We start from the raw sequence: 20,654 nt of genomic DNA, 5'->3' as shown, positions 1-20,654 counted from the left end.
AGATTTTTATAATAAAGAACACGCTTTTATATAAAGCTCTATGAGGATTTTATTATCACTCATAAAAAGTGAAATAATTAAGATAAAAATGGGTTTGCATAATCACTGGATATGAAAAATAGCGTCCACAGAGGTTCCACTCATAATCACTAGTCACACTTCTCACACAAAACAGAAAGAGGCCTTGTAGCCAAAGGCAGACTAATGATGGCAGATATCTCTCTGCCACCCTAAACACAAAAAAATACTCGGTGTTTAAAGTCTGCCTGTATCCCATTGCATTGCATCATCTGCATTTGTACTGGATACTGAACACATCCAAACATATGCTCTTCTTTATCACTGCAAGGAATTTCAGTGAGTGCTTGCAGGATCAGGTCTAATGCGGGTGTGATTTACTGTTTTAGAATTTATATTTTATAAAATTTTATAATTTTATGTTGTCTCTAAACTAAGATTTCAGTAGTGGCAGATCTGTCCACTGAACACCCAGGAAACACTATTTTAGTAACATTATTATTCCAATTATCTGAAGTAAAAAAAACTTATTTTTAAAACTTTATTATTATTTGTCATGGTTCTATGTGGAATATTGAAACCCAAAAAAACCCAAAAAACATAGAACCATGACAGTATTTTTCTATTAATCAAAGCTACTTGAAGAAAATTATTTAAGATATTTAAATACATTAAGATACTTAAGATCTTTAAGTATAGAATTCTTACACAAATAACGATATAAAAAATTTAGAACTATTAAGTGCAGCGCAGGTAAAAAGAAAGGTTCATCTGTTTGACCATGTTACCTATCACAACAGAGACCAGCCTCATTTATTTCCTCACTCTTTACAATATTAAATCAGCACTCCCATAGAAAATATTATATTTAAAATAAACAAATAAAAAACCTCAAAATCTAAGCAGTCAGAATCCAGGAAGAGAATGTCAAACAATAGTAATTTATTTCCACTGGAATAATGCTGTTTATATCAAATCATACCATGTGGTGATCTAGCATGGAGTGAAACATTAAAATGCAAATGAACCTTAATAACAATAACAACAGCAGTAAGTGAAAGGACAGGGAGATATCAACTCTTCAGAATCTATTGAATTCCCTCCTGAATACTAAGTGAGAATTAGAATTTATTTCTATCCCCAAATAAAATGTCATGCAGCATCAACAGCATGGTAACAAATTATGTGAGAGCACTGACAAATTTTGCAAATTAGGAGATAAAACTACATTCTGCTATTATGTTAATAAACTAAGTAATGCAAAAATTTAATAATGTTCTTGTCATAAAATGACACAATTTCTTTCATTCAGTTCTTCATAGCTTTGCACCAAAGCCCATCCAGGTATCATAAAATAATGAGATAGAACAATTCTGAAAACTTAGGAATCACTCATCCTGTGCAACAGAAGTCTCACGTAAATAAAGATATCTTTATATTTTATCCCTGGATTTCTTTGTGGACATAATGATTCTTCTAAATAACATACTTCAGTCTGCGTATCATATAACTGAAGATGTATACTTACCAAAATACTGCAAGAATTTGGTAAAGAGATTGAATGCAGGAAACAAGTCCTCTTCCTGCCTCTAGCATTTAAACTGCCAATGACACTTGAATTGAAAAGCTGCTCCAAGTAGGACCGAAGAACCTTCATATCAAAGTAATTATCGATGCGGCCTCCGTAAATTGCATTTTCAAACAAGCCATGCACAAATTCCCATTGAAAATCTTTGGATCCTATAAATGTATCAGTATTAGTTTTCTATCAGTTACCACTGCATCACAAGCATTTCTTCTAAGCACCACAGTTCTTAAGTGAAAAGGAAAATTACAAAAACATCAAATAATTCATTTCTAATCATTGCTTGCAGTCTCATACATTAAAAAAAAAAAATGATAGAACCAAAATCAAATCATGCACTGAACACTTCACTGGAAACATCAACTTCCAAACAAAAATGGTTCAAGATAGATACTTTTTAAAGAATTATAAACAACACATCTCACAGTACTTAAAACTAAGCACGTTACAGTTAAGCTTCCTGGTCAAGTTGCTTTTCAAATTCCATTTTTCTGGCTTAGCAATATTCTCTTTGTATCACTGTATGTTTCAAGTTTGCGTCTGGTTCCAGAAGTGTAAAATCTCATTTAAGTCAAAGATCACAAACTGTTCCTAAACATCAGTTCCTAACTTTACTTTGAAATTATATAAAATGGAAACAATTATATATACATATTTTTCTATCAAGTATGACTAAGAAAGTACTAAGCTACTTAACAGAACAATGGAGCGTTTTACATCTTAACAGTGCCCAGAGAGGCCTCCTCTGAATGGGGTTCTGAGCAACCTGATGTAGCTGTAGAGGGTGGTTCATTGCAGGGAGGTTGGACTAGATGACTTTCAAGGACCCTTCCAATTCAAACAACTCTATGACTCTATGAATTTCATTACAAAAGAGCACATGCTCCATTTATTCATTCAATAAAGGGAAGAGTCCATACTGGGAAGGGATGGAGACAGATGAAGCTTCCAGGCATTCCTGTATTTCTCATATTTCCTCTTTACTTCCTTGGGAAGTAAAGCAGAATAGTTTTGGCAGTCATGTGTTTATATTTGTGAGAGCCATCCACAACTGTTGCAGTGAAGATTCAAATGTAAAGTTTAAACATGTACAAAGTATATTTTAAGCAGAATGACTCCACTACAAACAATCATGCAAAATAAGTGACCTATAAAAATTACTGTGAAAGTTTTTAATATGATAAAGAATTTTAAATGAGAAACCTTAAGAAGTGTTAGGCTACAGAAATAAAGAACATTCCTTCAGAAGCGACTTACCCTCAAAGAGTCTATCAATAATGTCAAAACCAGCACGGAGATCAGATAAAGAAAATTCGTAAAACTTGGTCCAACCCTGACATTTTAAAAGAAATGTCAAGAACTCAATTAGTTACAACATTTTAATAAATAGGTTTGATTATCCAAATACAGCCTCTCTATACTAATTATCAATTCACTCCTTATTTCATGTCACTTCTTTACTGTCAGAAAAAAAAAATATAATGAGAAAAACAATTTCTGGTACTATTTCAGCAGAATGCTGACATGCATGTTTTGACCAGTCATTCTGTACTTCCATTCTGTTCTTGGTGGCATTAGTCCTTGCACAGCATGAAATCATACTATGCAGGTCTCACAAAAGCCTTTCAATGTAAATAGGTACATACAAATAAATACTGGTACGTATAAAGGAAATCCAGACATCAGTCCCCTAGTGCTGTAACTTCTTATGGCTGTACCTTTGCATATGAATGAAATCTTAGTAACAAGTGCATGTGAGATTAGTGTATTTTCAGATTAAGGCTGCAGCTGCCCCACAGATTACAATCAAGGTATCAGTCAGTCACCTTGAAGGTCACAAACAGGCAAGATGCTGCAGTCTCTCAACAGTTTTAAAATGCCTGTTTTGAAAGATCTGCTTATAGACTGAAGAGCTTATTGGCTGGGATTAACTGCAGTTCAGCAATGTCAGGATCATAGAACCACCACTAAATCTATGTAAGATAAATAGTTATAGTAGAAGTAAGGAGAACGGCACTAACCCTGTCCTGTGTCTGTTTGAAAGTTATTGGCAATTTAATGGTAATCTGAACAAAGGCAAATGGGAGACCATATATTTAATTGGTACTTCAATGATTTTCAACTATTCTTCTTCTCGAACAGCATATTCAAAGTTCGTTCCAGTTAGAGGGAAACAATTCTGTAATTCATAAAGTCAAAACTAACAAAAGAAGTCTTAAACATTCCAGGCTCTGTCAGAACAAATCTGTTGGATGATAGGTTAATTTCACCACAAGTCTAATTAAAATAAACCAGACACAAAATAGTTTGTCGGGTTTATTTTCTCCTCTTTTTCCTGCTTAGTTTAAGCATCCGTAGCCAGAAAAAAAAAAAACAAATTTTCTTTAAACAAATACTTATTTAAGGAAAAAACATGTTACAGTCTCTGAAAACCATTATAATCCTTTCAAGAAACAAGTAAATTTCTTTGTTCTTCCTTCTCTCTGAATGGGATTGCTATGCAGAAAGAACAGTAAATATTACACTCTCCTTTTTACTGAAGTGCTTCTTTATGACTTTCACACAATCCTAAACAGTTTTTTTTTCCTATCCTAAACAAAAAGAATTCAAAAGTTATTCTCTATGGGACCTCACTCCTGCATCGTTAGCACACAGATCACACAACATCTCCACACAGAGACTGGCAATTTTTAAAGGGACAAGAATTTAGGCTACCAAGATTTTATTTTTAAATTAATTCAAAGAAAGCCATAAAGGTAGGCACCAGAGGTGTCAAAGTTTTTGTCATCTCTGAATGTGATCCAACACATATCTGATGAAAAACAATTCTAAGTATAAAAGCTAAAAGCAAACGGGTACAAATTTTTAAAAATGAGCAAAAAAGAATTACCTGAGGAATGTAATTTCTTCTTTCTTGGCATACAGCATGAAACCATGCTAAACAAAAGAGAGAATGGGCTCGAGACAAATTTCCCTTTTTATTAATTTGTTCAGGTGTCCAAGATTCGTAGGTTCGTAGGAGGTTCTTTTTGAGGCCTGGAGGTGCCTGCACAGAAAAAAACCATCCCTTTGTTGTAAACAACTGATATTTTCAAGTTCTATTTTCTTAAGTTTCACGTCATCATACAATTAAGTTACAGTTTATAAGTAGTATTTTAGCAAATAATATTTAACATGAAAAAAGTCTGCCTAAGAGAATTATAGTCAGAACCAATTGTTAGGAGGACCAAACTACAGGAGAACAAGTTAGTGAAATGAATGCTAATTGATCAACTAAGGAAATATAAAATAAATTCTTTTATTTTTATTTATTTTTTATTTTTTATTTTATTCCCCCATGTACAAGAACTTATGTTCTGTTTTTAGAAGCTCAACTACCAATTACTATTTCTGTGATCTGAGCCACCTGGCCTCATGCCATGCCAGCATTCTTAGTTACTGTAGAGCAGATATGTATGATAAAACATCAGTCCTCTGACTTAAGTAGTGTTTACAACCAGTAAAACAAGCAATAGGTAGCCTGTATATAATAACTAAGATTATTTAAAAGTAAAAACAACTAATTGGATACCCTGACAATGCAATACAAATGTCACAATAAAATTTTAAAGATACCAGTTTTTCATATCTATAAGATTTTATAAAACACTGCTTGCTAACAAGATTACTGTCTTGTAATAATTACTAAAGTCTTGTAATAATCTACATAATCTAAAAGTTGATTATATTAGCTGATTGAAATGTAAATAGAAAATATTTAAATAGTCCACACTATCAACATATTAGTCTATCTAAATAAATTGTTTCTAAGTGTCAAAATTGATTCTTTCAAAACATTCAGTAAAGGCTTTCTAAACAGATCTTACTTCATAGGTTATTTTCAGACTTGACTGAAGCAAAATTGGAGTAAATTTTGGATGAACTTCAGTAGTAAGCCAAAGGCGAAAGTTTGGTTGAGGCTGCAGCGTATTCAGTTCCTGCCAAAGAAATGTTATATATTGAGGTAGATTTTGCATTTTTCTATTTAATACACAGAACAGCATTTACAGAATGATACCTTGAATTGAAAAATCATGCTTGTCTAAAAATTTTAGTTGCTTTTTATAAGTAAGTTTACTCAAAATACGTGTTGTTTCTGTACTTTCTAATGTTTGCTATACACAGCTTCATCCTGGATGCATCAAAATACTTAAAGCTCTCTCCCATATTCTAAACGCAGAGCATAACAATATCCAGCAGCTCTTTATTTCTCTTAAGTAAAGAACACCAAAAGACTAGATCTCAAAAGGAAAAGGCTTGGACCTGAGCTGTGTATCAACAACAGAACTCAATGAATTTCAGCACCTGCACAGCTATGTCAATTTCTGGTTTCTTTTTGTTGCTGGATTTTTTTTTAATTATTTATTTGTATGTGTGGTTGTTACATGCATCCTTCCTGCATCATGTCTCACAGAAAACTCTGAATAGAAAAACAGTTTTAAGAAAATAAACATTGTTCAACGCTATTTCAAATACAAAGACATTATGTGATTACTGATGTATCAAAGCATACATTTTCACACATGCTTTATGTATGAAGCTGGGAAAGTTGCTTGACAATTGCCTTGAGAACAGAGTCAGCTGTTCTGTATAAGAGCTTTGAGAGAGCTGTACTTCAACAAACTTTAGCAGATTTCCTTAAAATCCATTCACTTTGATAATTTCTAAGACTTAATCACAAGAATAAGAAACTTCTGATACATATCGCATGCGCTTAGAAGGTTTGATGTTTTATTCTTATAATTAGTTAGAAGCTTACAAACACTTCCTGACAGTTCACCACCGTGTTCAGGGTAGACAAAACACATCAGTATTACCTGTTTTATCTTTCTATTTTTCCAAAATAGATCATAGAATCACAGAATGGCCTGGGTTGAAAAGGACCACAATGATCATCCAGTTTCAACCCCCTGCTATGTGCAGGGTCACCAACCACCAAACCAGGCAGCCCAGAGCCACATCCAGCCTGGCCTTGAATGCCTCCAGGGATGGGGCATCCACAGCCTCCTTGGGCAACCTGTTCCAGTGCATCACCATCCTCTGTGTGAAAAACTTCCTCCTAATATCTAACCTAAACCTCCCCCGTCTCAGCTTAAGACCATTCCCCCTTGTCCTATCACTGTCCACCCTCATGAACAGCCATTCCCCCGTCCTGTTTATGAGCTCCCTTCAGGAACTGGATTATAGGAACCTTAAAGGTATATCTATCCCATATGGTCCTTATTTGATAGAAATACAGTCCAAGCTTATGTGCATGGAGCACACCTCGTGCATGAACTAATCTAAGAAACAGGACAAGTAAGGCAGAAGTAACTGTTAATAAATATTTCTTTTCTTTTTTCCAAGTTAGCTTGTTTTATGAATGACACAGTGACATACAAGTTAAGTTGTTTTGATCTAGCTAGCAAGTCAATTAAGCAAGTCAATTTCAGATACAGTATGTTTCTTTCAAAAAATACTCATTCTAATTTCAAATTAGCATAAACATTATAGTTGTTGAAACACAAGCTATCCTAACAAATAACAAGAATTAACAACAAAGCTGGAGAACAAAAAATATAAATAAATATTTTTATAAACTTTTATTTTACAATGTTGTTATTTAAACAAAAAAAAAAGCATCAATGTACTGATTTTTCAGCAAACGTGGACAGTATCCCATAATATATAGGAAATTCTAACAGAACATTTGTTCAGTCACTGTGGCAGAAACACTCTACATTGTATGAAATCAAAGCAACCACACAAAGTTGCTTAGATCTGAAGCTCTTCACCTTATTCATGATCAGAAACCTGCTAAGGTTTATTTTTCGATTTAAAACATCACCAGGTAAATGCATGATGTTTCAGAACTGACTAATAGGTTTCCAACACAAAGACAGTGTTGGACTAATTACCCTTACCTTTTCCAGTACAGGAAGCCAAGGTATGACAAGATGCAGGTTCTTTAAACACAGCCATTCTCCGTTGCGTGCACATTCTTTCAAAGTCTGAATAGCTAGCTCAGCCTGACCTTGGCCCATTGCAATCTGAAAAGAAAAATAACTCTTTGTATCAGGAACTCATCATGCTCATTTAAATACAAAATTGGAAAAACTCATGAAAATACAATTTTTTCTTTGCAACATATGTAATCTGAACATCTTAAGAAATAACACCCATAGTCTTTTTCATAGAATCATAGAATGTCCTGGGTAGAAAAAGACCACAATGATCATCCACTTTCAACCCCCTGCTATGTGCAGGGTCACCAACCACCAGACCAGGCTGCTCAGAGCCACATCCAGCCTGACCTTGAATGCCTCCAGAGATGGGGCATCCACAGCCTCCTTGGGCAACCTGTTCCAGTGTGTCACCACCCTCTAGGCCTTTTTTCTCACTGTCCTCTTTGTAGGTACTGAAAGGCTGTTATTATGTCACCTAATGATATCTCTGCTGCCAAGGCAGAGGCTGGTTCACGTTCAGATTCTTGTCCACAAAAACCCTCCAGATGTTTTTTGCAGAGCTTCTTCCCAACCAGTCAGTTCACTGCCTGCAGCACTACAAGGAGTTCTTACTACTCAGGGGCAGGACTTTGCTCTTCCTTCTCATTGAGTTTTGTAAGGTTTCCTTCATTAAAGGAAAACTAACAACACTTGTGAGCCCATTGCTTAGTGGAAAAGGGCACCTCGTGACACGGCACATGGAAAAGGCGGAGCTCAACGTCATTTGAGCCCCAGGTTTTACTGGCAAGGCTCGTTCCCAGGCCTCTCAGGTTTCCCAGGCCTACTAGCAGGAGTAAAGCATTACTCGTGTGAAGACAGATTCAGGAATCACACAACACATTTAGAAATATATAAGTCCAGGGGAAGATACATAGAATGCACTACAGAGTGCTGGGGAGAGGGGCAGTGAATGTCACTGCAGGGCTACCTGCAATCATCTAAAAGTAACACTGATTTGGGGTGCTTCCTGATAAAAAGGCAAGCATCACACCTATCTTCAAAAAGGATAAGGAGGAGGAAGAACTAGCTGATTACAGGCCAGTCAGCCTCAACTTAGTGCCTGAGAAGATTCCTGTGCAAGCCATCCTAGAAGTCATTTTCTGTATGGTTGACCTTAAACATTATTTTAAACAGACATGAAATAAAAGAGTTTGGTTCAGGAACTCCCATCAGCAACTTATCAGTTAACATTTACTTGTAAAATTCTTCAAAATACCAAAACACTCATAAACACTTAAGATCTTATTTATATTTTCTGTTGAAGAAAGAAATGTTCATGTTCTATAACAGCTAATTATGAAGTCTAGATTACACTGGGTTTTGTTTCATATTTTGATTATTCCACCCTAAAAGCAATAATACTTAGAGCTGTCAGTTGTCAGTTTTTATTACTGAATTGTACCAAAAAATATGTAAAATTGAACATAACAAACCGTGGTTTTAATAATTATGCTCATCTAAGGCTGACCTGATGGTAGCACTCAGTATTTCTTTCAACGCCGGCAAGTTCTTGCAATTCTTGAGAAGGATCAGCACCAGGAGAAATAATTATCAATATAGGCTCAGTTTCCAGAGTCTCTTTATAAAGACGTTTCAGATTCAGAGGTGATGGAGACAATTCTTTTATTCCTATAATTAGAAACATTATGGAAATAAAGTGACTACACAGAATGGAGTGCTCTTCAGATTTTTCTTATTATTCAAATAAAATCAACTAGCAAACAGGTGGGATAAAGTAGTATTTCTTCAATGCATAAAGACCGATACTGTTTCTACTCTTGTTTTAATTTGGTCTACAATTCATAGAAAAAGCCATTTTTGGTATACAAATCAGCACTACAAATGGATACTGAAAATTTTAACTGTAGTATGACACTGAAGTGTACATTATAATAGGTCCTGGAATACCACAAGCTAACAGATCAAAAAACTGACCAAAAAATTCTGTCAATAACATATTGCAAGTATAGTTGAACTGTCATGTACACCTGTACAAACACAAACAATTCAAATGTCAGGATCTGAGTTAGGAAAACATAAAGCCTAAAATCTTCAAAATACACCACACCTATAACCTTTAAATTGAGGAACTGCATAACTTGCAAGCAATACAAATAAATTAAAATAAATAAACCTTTGCAATATGTCCACAGTCAAGAAATTTTGATGCATTTTCAGAAAACACTGTTTCAGTACAGATTTGTGATGTTTTTATGTCTTTTCTTGACATATATCATTCATCATTGCTAAAAACAAGATGCTAGACAAACATCTCTTTTTCACTTGTTCAGTCATCCTTAGGTTCCTATTCATAAGGCTGCTTACCTTCTACTGAGATGTGTAAAATAAAACACAGCCAAAATAAGCCAGCGTCTGTTGGCAATACTGTTGGTCTTCAGCAGTGCAAACAGATGCACCCAGATTCCTGAGAAGCTACACTGATTGGCTGATATTTTAAATAATTATATGTTAACTGGTGACTACAGCTTGGCCTTCCATTAACAGAGAAATACAATAAAAAGCTATGATTGGGCAATAGAGTGGAATATGTTCATGTGCAACTTCAGTTTTTGTAGTAACAAATTTAATGATGTTAACTATGCTAATTTAAAATAAGAGCGATTCCAAATGAGTAACTGCTTAGCCAAATATGTTATAGTATTTCTGAGATGCATCACTTAAGAAAATGAAGACAGTGCAAGTGTTATTAACAGTTTGGATTTTATAAAGTTGAGCAGAGTGTTTTGAGAAAGTGCAGTGTTCAAGAATCCCTTCAAAGAATACATCAGAATTTTAAAATCACGGAGCTTCATAAACCAGTAAAAGCACTTTGTAACAATACTTTACAAAAATAAAATCAGAAAATCCATTTACAGAGTTTAAGTGTTACAACTTAGAAATTCCATATGAACCATAAAGTAAAAAATATATATTTGACATTAAAAAAAAAAGACTTAATCATTTAATTGTTGTGTGAAAGCACTCTAGTGAGAAATGAACTTACCTAGAGCTTTACATGCAAAAAGAGCCATAGCACTCTGCAGCCTGTCTGGTCTCAGAGCCTGGACCACAAGTACCTTAAAATAAAATATACTCATGGAAAATGAATTTATAAAAGTATAACATAAAAACCAACAAAGCAAAACTTTTCAAAGAAAACATTTTTTTTAATCTTTGCTCATCAGCAATTTTCCCTAAACATATACAACTATTTGATCATTCCTTCCCAAGATAACCTAATATAATAATTCTTTTTTAAGTACTCTTTTCATTGAATACAACTGGGAGGATAGTACTACACCTAATGTCTATTTCTAAGGTAAAACATTTTCTGTCATGTGTCAGAATCTTTCATGTGGGTCACCAGAATAACAGAAAGTAAAATTAGCTTTATACTGCTATGCCAATATATTATTTTATACATATATTGCCAACCTCTGCAATTCCGTGATTCTGTGAAACACTCCTAATACTTCCTTTGTAAAGAATTAGGTATGTAATATGCTGATTATTAAAGATTTATTCTCTTATGGGTATGTTTTATGGCAATACATTGCACACAGAATAATAGTTCTGAATTTCACCAAATCAAACATGTAACTCAGAAACACCCCTTTGCATTATGGTTCTTTATAAATTTTATAAATTCTCTAAACAGCTGAACAGAGAGCCCCTAATAGCCACCAACATGAAACTGCATTGCTTTAGACATAATCCATTTCCTAGATCCAAAAATTTTCAATTTACATGTGTCTTTCTCAAGGGAGAAATGACAACTTTTCCATACACGCAAGAGGAATAACATTTTTGTCTTCCTGAGAAGAAGGATCCTATCAGTGAGGAAGAAACCTGACTGTCCAACATTACTGGTGAGCTCCTTAATTAAGCTTTCAGGAAGAGTAGAATTTCATGGCTGCTTTTCTAGAAAGCAGTGGCTGATACAGCACTTCCTGCGTTTTCAGTCAGGTGCTTTTGCATTTCATGGTGATCTAAATTAATATGCGTGGCAAGCTGAGAAATTCTGCAATAACAAAGCAAGCATGAAGGAATTTTGATACCTGTTCAGAAAATTTATTCTATGAATATTAATAAAGAACCTGTTACCTTGCCATTCTCAGCTGCAGCCAATATACTAGCACAAAAAAAGACTCAGATAGAACTATATACATATTACAGAAAAAAAATCCATAACAAACTAGCTGAGCTATAAGACAAAGACAAAATAGATATTGTCCCTGCTTGCAATTCAACCAGGTTCTCAGCCTAAATTCTTTAGATGTAAAACTTATTTGCAATGCTGAAATCACAATTCATTTTAAATAATTTAATACAGAATGTTACCTGTTGAAATAAGGAAATTCTTTTTACAATAGCAGATGGGAAGTCTTGCTCACACACAGAGCTCTGGGAAAAAGTGCGCCACAAACCTTCATCTTCTAAACCAAGAGTCTGATAGAGACATGGGAGAGAAGTCTACAAAACAAACAATGTATATTTAACAATAAGGAAACCATTTGGACATTGTATAGTTTCAGTAATTTATAAATACCACTATGATTTTAAAACCTGTAAAACACTCGTGTGTTTCATAACAATCCCATCAATTTTCATTTTGGACTTCAAGAATAAAAGGTTAGAATTTAAAACTTGTTTATCTGCTTCCTGCAAATGCTAAGTCAGTATTTGCAATAGTTTTGTTTTTAAATTTCAAGGCTCCTGTTTTTACACTCTGGGCTTAACTCAATGCTATTCTTTTCCTCAGATCATGACCAGGTTCTTCTGTCTACCGATGGAAACTGTCACACTTCTGTTTTTTTCTTTAACCCTAACAATCATATTTGCCACACCACTGTTGCAATTGCTCCTGATCCCTGATGAAGAGAAACTAAAAATAAACAACTGTCACTTCAGCAACAACAAAAATCCTTGCCAGAGGCTGTTCAAGGTTTTCCTTCTTGCTGCTGAGCTACATGGAGGAGAAGAATCTAAACTAGGATTTCTAAGACCATTATTTTCATTTAGTTGTTCTTGAATCAGAAGACTTCACTAAAGACTTTGGCAGGATTAGAATCAGGATTAATCAAAGCAATTAAGTGTTGTGTTGTCTTAATATGAAATTGCTTGATTTATGCAATTAAAATCTCTGAAATATTTCTGTTTGCATGAAAATCTGTTAAGTAAAAAATCAGTTTCACAATTAAAGGCCCATTTTAATACAACATAAAGCGGTTTCTGAAAAGAGACAATATAAGGGAAACCTGTAACTTAGTGTTATTAGCAGTTTTTCTTTTCTAAAAATTTCTATTTATACAAATTTTAATTCCTTGGGTAGGCTTAAAATACACTAATCTAGGATCATACATTTAAAACTCAGAATTCAGTTTCAAATGGGTCCATAATAGACCATATTTTCTGGAACACATAATACATATTTTACAATAACAAAATGCTTCCTCTTGATGGTACTTGAGTCCAAATTACAATCACTTTTAAGTTCAATGTAAGCTACCATGTGATACAAACCTTCAAAGATGCCACTGCATAGGCTCGCTCCTGTTCTATCCAAGAAGGAATCTGGTCATAAACACTTCTTTTTGAATCCTTATTAAAACAAATTAAATTTGATATATAAGCTATACAATTTTTTGGGGAAACATCATATTCAATAGAAAGACAACAAAACCCACTTTTAATAAAAAGTGCATTCATAATAGAAACACAACATCTACTCTTTTGCTGAGTTCATAAATGGTATAACAAAACAAAAACTACCAGTAAGTTGAGATACAATGTCCACAGCAACTTTGCTTCATTACTCGAGCCTAAAATATTTCATCATTCTGTTGATCTGTATGTCACTCCTCAACTCTAAGAATTTTTTATATATTAAGAACAAGTGACCAGAAGAATGACCATTTTCATACACACTCTGAGCACCTGACATAAAAAAAAATAAATCTCCTTTTCATTTAATCACAGTCACAAAGAGGATAGCTTTTTAAATGAAGGGCAGTTCTGGGGTAAGTTACCAGGCAAAATATCATTCTAGACACCACTGCACTAGCAGATTTTGGCCAAAGCTTTATGCTTCTGCTTCTACGTTGCATGGAAGCAGAAAATTCTAAGGATAAACAACAATATTGCCTGAAGTCCAGAGGTATCTCTCTCATAACGAAGATCTGTAGTCACAAATGGACAACGCCACCATATGAATCAACACTATACCCCTGCTCCCACAGATCTCCAAAAGTACACAGCAGAACTAGAAAAGACGTATAAAAGTGGAAAATGATGATGAAAGTTATGGAACAATTAATACAGCCTCTTCAATTAGAAAAAACTGACAGCTAATAGGTTATACAAAGTATCTAGAAGTTAGAAAAGACATAGGGATGATGAGTATATTTTTAAAGACAAATTTAGGAACCAGTAAAATAAGATTAGCAATGATAGACTAAAACAAACAAACAAAAAACACTAAAGGAGATAGCTCTTAAATTAATGTGCACATGGAACTCCTTGCTGCAGAATTCTGTGAATGCTCCTGTCTTATACACGCTTAAAAGTGATTAGATAAATTAGTGGAAGAGAAAACCAAGGGCTATTAAATATAACCAATCCCTTGGAGCGTATCCCCTGGGAATATTTGGATGGAGCATCACCATATACTTGACTTCACATTCTTTAATGAGTTTCTGACTATTCGTGGGAAACAAAATCTTGATACGTGGACATGCCTGAATCATAGAATGGCTTGGGCTGGAAGGGACCTTGAAGACTATACACAACTAACAAACCCCTGCTGTGGGCTAGCTGCCACCCACCAGCTGAGGCTGCCTGGGGCTCCTTCCAATCCGGCCCTGAACATCTCCAGGGATGGGGGCACCACAGCTCTCCGGGCAGCTGTGCCAGCGCCTCATCACCTTACAAGTGAAAAACTTCCCCCTGCCATATAACCTGAATCTCTCCTCTTATAGTTTAAAAAAGCTGTTCCTTGTGCTATCACTATCTACTCATGTGAAAAAGTTCATTTATCTCTTCTATATAAGCAACTTTTATGTACTGCAAGGCCACAACTAGGTCTACTTAGAGCCTTGTCTTCTCCATGCTGAACAGCCCTACTCCCTCAACCTGTCTTTATAGGAGAGGTGCTCCAGTCCTCTGATCATCTTAGTGGTACTCCTCTGGACTCATTCCAAAAGCTCCACATCTTTCTTGTGTTGAGAACCCCAGGCTCGGACACAGTACTGCAGATGGAGCATCACAAGGAGCCTCACAGTGGGACAATCACCTTCTTTGCCCTGCTGGCAAAAAACTGTGTGCTGTGTGTTAGGTGAGGTAGAGAAAAGAGTTATGTTAAAGTCCATTCTACAGACAGATCTCCCATAGCTTGAGAATGATTTACAGCAACAAATTACTTGACAGTCACAATGTGGGCTGGCATCTACTGAGTTATAAAGAATGCATCGAGTGAAAGAAGGACTTCTATGTTCGTGCTGAAATAAAAAGTAGTGCAGTCATCTAAGAGATAAAGAATGTGGAAACGTAAAGTTGTTTCAATTGTCCTGATGTGTAAGTAAGAAAAAGGGAGTAATCCAGCATACTTTTAATAGTTATGTCAGAATGCAGGTGAACACATAATGCCAAGGGCATTCTAAAAATAAGGTACTTGCACTGGCCATTGTTTTGTACCACTGGATATATGAAGTACCCTGACAGATGTCCAAACAAGATTAAAGGTTAAAAGTAATTGAGAATAATGAAAATTGCAGATAAGCATGATGGAAATAAGCTATGCTGGTCCTGAATGAAATAAAATAGATTTGAAGCAGAAGAGGCTGTTTTGTAAACATCCCTTTCAAAACTTACACCAAAATATCTGATTCTGAGAATGATTAAAAAGGCTAAGAATAAGGCAGGGCTCACTTTATTTCTCTACCCTTTTGTACTGGAAGTTTATTTTGAAAGTATGCACACTTAGAATAATTGAGGGACCCCCAGTAAACTACAGCATGATCAGTAAAAACATGCAACAGGTGTTTCTTAATCTAGGCTGTCTCTTAGGAAAACATGCAAGAATATTTCCAGATGCAGAACTCTAAGGCTGCTAAAAAATGTACTTCAAATTTAGCAATGTATATGGATGATTTCATCAATCCATACAAAAACTCCAATTCATGTATGACACTGAGGGAAAGAGATTAAAAAACACTTATTTTACTCACAATAGCGAGGTTAAAAGCATTTAAAACATACTGTTAAATAAAATGAATTGCAATTGTGCTAACAGGAAAAAAAAAAGAAAAAAGGCAAAAAAGATGTGCACAGAAAACTACCATTTTCAAAAAAACTGTACAATATTCATGTGAAAATTTATCTGTTCTTTTCATGTATAACAACAAGATTAAATGTTTCTTATTTCAAAATACACAAATTAAAGTAGCTTACTGATTTTCTTACGGGGTCTCCAATGATCACACCTGTAAAAGTCTCCCATTCCTACAAGAATAAATGAACACCTCAGATCAGTCACCAGACATCTTGAAGAATAAAAGTTAGCGTGTAGTACCACGCAGGCAAAGCAGAAATTATTTAGAGAATAAACAAATTAAAGCCTAGATTCTGAAAGAATTATACAACATTTTTAAAACTCCACATAATATTAACAGTATTTACTTTTCACAGAATCCAAATTAAGTGATTACAGTGCTTTACAAGAAAATAAACAAAAGGAAAAGCCATAATTTTTTTGTTTTTGTTCTGTTTTTAACTCCCACAGTTTCCACCCATATCATCCACATGCAGACCAGCATGAAGTAACGTGGCTGATAAGTAACACACATACTGCCTGACTGGGTATCAGAATGCCCACAGAAAACTATCAGTTCACCTTCCAGTATTGTTTCATGTCACAGTGTCCAAACCATACAGTTGGTAGAATAAGATGAATACCTAGTATAATAGCTTGGTATTACGAACATTCGGCTGCATTAGGAAAGGGGTAATCTTGCTTGCATCTATGTGTAATAAATCCTTCAGACCCTGTATTTCTAGATAGGAATGAAGTTTTTAATCATTTTAAGAAAGATCTTAGTTAAAAATTTCAAAAGAATACCAGAAATAATATAATCCTGCACTTGGAGATGGTAAAAAAATACATTAATAAATCTTCAGAGTATTGAAAATTTGCATCAGCAGCATCTACAAATCACATAAACTTTGTTTTTTTATTTTATAGACAGTAGTAACATCCCAAATAAAAACATCAATCAACTAGAACTACTGATATAAACTCTAGCATATCTTTTTGCACCCACCGATCTAGATGCAAATTGAATAAACCCTCTCTTACAATTATAATTTATGATATTTTCCTATTAATAAAGAAAACACACATACAGGAAGAATACATGAAGCCTCCGTAGTTTTATAATATTACATAATGTCTTTACATAGAAAAGTAAAAATAGTTAAATGTAGAGCTGATATGTAAAGCTATCTCAGAAAAACCTATACATATTAATGAAGAAAGACAGATGTCTTAACATTGGAATGCCTTGCATCTTCATAAACATTGTACTATAAAATTTTTCACTACTGCGGTAAATACTGAAGAATACAGAACTCTCTAGAAGCACAGCAACTTCCAATCTCACCACATTAAAGTTTTAAAAGATAAAGCATTTAAAAATAACCTCTTTAGCTTAATTTTCCTCAATAAACATTTTGCACAAGCACTCTTGTTGAAGCAATTTAACGAAAAAAATATTATTTCAATCAAGTAAGAGGATTATTGATATTTGATTCTTGAGTACTGAGATACTTGGATACTTGAGTATGCAGGAAAGTTTCTTGTATGCAACCTCGTTATGTTAAGCTAGTAAAGAACTCTAACAGCTAGTGGAAATGTATGCTAAACAACAGCATCCAATAAAAAAATCAATACTTAGAAATGTCTAAAAAGCCTACCAGCTAGGCTCTAGTTTAGTTTAGAAATCTTGCAGATTGCCACCTTCATAAGTTTATCATAGAATTATAAAATTGCTCAGGCTGGAAAGGACCTTAAAGATAATCAAGTCTAACCACAACCTAACCATACTACCCTAACTATTAGCAATCCTCCGCTAAATCACGTCCCTGAGCACCATATTCAAACGATTTTTAAACACATCCAGAGATGCTGACTCAGCCAGCTCCCTGGGGAGCCTATTCCAGTGCTTAGCAACCCTTTCTGTAACCCTCAAGGATTAGAAAGATAAAACAGGTTTTATTCAGATGCTAAAGTAAGTAATGTAGATGAGTTAGGGAAGTTCTCAATGAAAAGGAAATGATTTACTAATAAAAAGGTAAGTTAGTTATTTTCAGCAGGTATTTTCATTGCAGAAATGAATCCCAAGGACAATGGGATTTCATAGGTAAATCCATACATCTCCAACAAAACTGTGCTGCATTCATAGCATCGAAAAGTTTCAAGCTTGTTCACTAAATTCACATTTTTTAAACAGTGAAGTTCTGTTACTTCCTTCAAATTTATTCTGTGATTTTCATCTTCTTCCTTTTACTGGAATTTTCTCCAGCAAGCTGACATCTCCTGAAATTTGACACTCCTCTGGACTCCAGCTTCTACTTCAGAAAACCATGTCCTTGCAGGCTCTGTATCACCATTCTGTAGGTATTTCAGATAATTAAATGGTGACTCACACTAATCAGCCTTCAGCATTAATCTAACACCCTAGCAAAGAAAGATTCTTATACTGGGAAATGGGCTGCTCTATAGAAATACGAATTAGCAGTACCTAAACTCTGCTGCAGTTTTCATGGGAGAAGGGTACCCTCTAAAGAATAGTAACTTCCCCACAAGTGAGGAATTCCATTAGGTCTCTCTCAGACTGCTATCAAATAAAAACACCATATGACATCCCTAATCTTTTTGTGAATATGCTAATAATGTTACCTTTGCCTAAAAATTGAATAGACAGACATTTTTAGTACACGTGGTTTGAATTTTTACCAAATGAATCCCAGTATGGTATCCAAAATATAAAACATTCAAGGATGAAGTATCATTCCTCCCTAAGAATCACAGAATCATAGAACAGCTTTGGGTGGAAGGGACCTCAAAAATCACCTAGTTCCAATCCCCCTGCTGTGGGCAGGGTTGCCAATCACCAAAACAAGTACCAGGTCAGGTTGGCCAGGGACCCACCCAACATGGCCTTCAACACCTCCAGGGATGAGGCATCCACAGCTTCTCTGGGCAGTCTATTCCAGCACCTCACCACCTTCCTCATGAAAAATTCCTCTGACATCTAACCTGTACCTTCATTCTTTTAGTTTAAAATTGTTCCCTTTTATCCTATCACTATCTACCCATATAAAAAAAAAGTTGATTTCCCTCCTGTTTATAATGAGGTTTTTCAGGAGTCTTCTGCAGAAGCCCACCTCCCTCAGCCTTTCTCATGGGACAGATGCTCATTTCCATGGCAGTTCTCTGGACCTGCTCCAACAGCTCCACATCCTTCTTGTAGCTGGGGGCCCCAGGCCTGGATGGAGAATTCCAGATGGGGCCTCAAGAGGGCAGAGTAGAGAGGGACGATCAACTCCATCTCCCTGCTGGCCACTCTTCTCTTGATGCAGCCAGGATACAGTTGGTCTTCCAGGCTGCAGGTGTACACAGCTGACTCACATAAAGGCTCTTGTCCAACAAAAGCCCCAGGTCCTTCACAGCAGGGCTGTTCTCGATGAGTCCTAATCCTAGTCTTTCTTTATACATATCTGGGATTCCCTGTGTCTGAGATTACTGTCCGAACACCCCTTGAACTCCAGCATGCTTGGTACTGTGACTACTGCCCTGGGGAACCTGTTCTAGTGGCAAATGAGAATATAATAGATCTCTAATCTGTAGATACCTTACACAGTAAGCAATTAATAATCATTGGATGAAATGCATACATTGAAACATCATTACTTCGCTTTCCTGAAAGTGTCTTCAACAGCAGGTTGCAGAATCAGAGTTTTACATTCTCCTTAGGTATCGCACTACTTTTCTGCATTTTGACAGAAGGCAGGATGTGCAAGCAATGGTCAGTCACAGCAGATGTGTATGCATTCCTGTACTTGTGAAGGAATATTTGTATCCAACTGAAAGGATGCATAAACGTATAGCCATTTGACAGAAGGAGCACTGATATAGCACCCACACAAAAAGCTGAAACAGCTCTCCATAAGCATCATTTTCAGTCTCTTACACAAATAGCAACTCTTTACCTTCCTTTCTAATGGTAATCATCACTTTGAACCCAATAAATTTAATGTTGACATGCAAGATGTTTTTAAAAGTAACTATGATAGAGAAATAGAAACATAGAAACCTAAAATTTTGAGTCCTATACATACTGACAAAAACCTTCCACCTATTTCGTGTTAGGTAAATGTTAATGTTTCATTACATGTTAATTACTTGCAGATTTTCTTCTCTAGCACTTACATTCTCTTGAAAGAGTTCAGGGTGTATTCCTCGTACAAAATGTAGAGCAAACATTAACTGATCAGCCTGAATAAAAGGAAAAAAAAACAAACGGTATTTGCATGTTCATCAGAAGCCACCCTTATACCTCAGTTGTCATTAAAATCTCACACAGATAATAGGCAGAATTAGCAGCAGATTGCTGATCACTTTTATTTGTTCTCTGAGACCACTATCAGAACAGAAAACTAAAGTGGATTGATCATTAGTCGAGCTGCATGATAACTATACACTTTCAACATCTTCCAACCTCCAGCCCGATCGCCCAAGGTGAAAAACTTCCATATTATAAATCTCCAATCTGTACTCAGGCTTTGAAATATTCCATCTTTTCTGACATATACAAATAGTGTGCCTTTCAGCATTCAAAAGATCTGATGACTTAGTGGAAGGCTTCACAGTTATAAATTCAAATAAAGACTTTAAATTATTATCAGTATTCCATAAGATTCCACCTGAACACTGATTAATCAAAATCCTTACAAATGCTGCTACTTCTGCA

General features: G+C 35.2%; 1 protein-coding gene across 1 annotated transcript in view; it reads right to left on the bottom strand.

Moving 5' to 3' along the window:
• The window catches only part of DYNC2H1 (dynein cytoplasmic 2 heavy chain 1), a 138,895-nt gene that overhangs the window by 47,868 nt on the left and 70,373 nt on the right, over positions 1-20,654 (bottom strand). The window contains exons 71-81 of the mRNA XM_042862562.1: positions 20,114-20,179; positions 16,075-16,125; positions 13,150-13,227; positions 11,968-12,099; positions 10,631-10,703; positions 9,095-9,255; positions 7,546-7,671; positions 5,470-5,580; positions 4,494-4,649; positions 2,861-2,936; positions 1,547-1,758 (exon numbers count right to left, since the gene is read on the bottom strand). Coding sequence (XP_042718496.1) covers positions 1,547-1,758; positions 2,861-2,936; positions 4,494-4,649; positions 5,470-5,580; positions 7,546-7,671; positions 9,095-9,255; positions 10,631-10,703; positions 11,968-12,099; positions 13,150-13,227; positions 16,075-16,125; positions 20,114-20,179 — 1,242 coding nt within the window. The remainder of the gene's footprint in view (positions 1-1,546; positions 1,759-2,860; positions 2,937-4,493; positions 4,650-5,469; positions 5,581-7,545; positions 7,672-9,094; positions 9,256-10,630; positions 10,704-11,967; positions 12,100-13,149; positions 13,228-16,074; positions 16,126-20,113; positions 20,180-20,654) is intronic.

This window comes from Lagopus leucura, unplaced genomic scaffold, assembly GCF_019238085.1.
Source record: "Lagopus leucura isolate 7727_CA_CO unplaced genomic scaffold, USGS_WTPT01 Super-Scaffold_702, whole genome shotgun sequence".
NCBI lineage: Eukaryota > Metazoa > Chordata > Aves > Galliformes > Phasianidae > Lagopus > Lagopus leucura.
The sequence above is the reverse complement of the archived record's forward strand: the minus strand, read 5'-3'. Positions and strand labels throughout refer to the sequence as shown.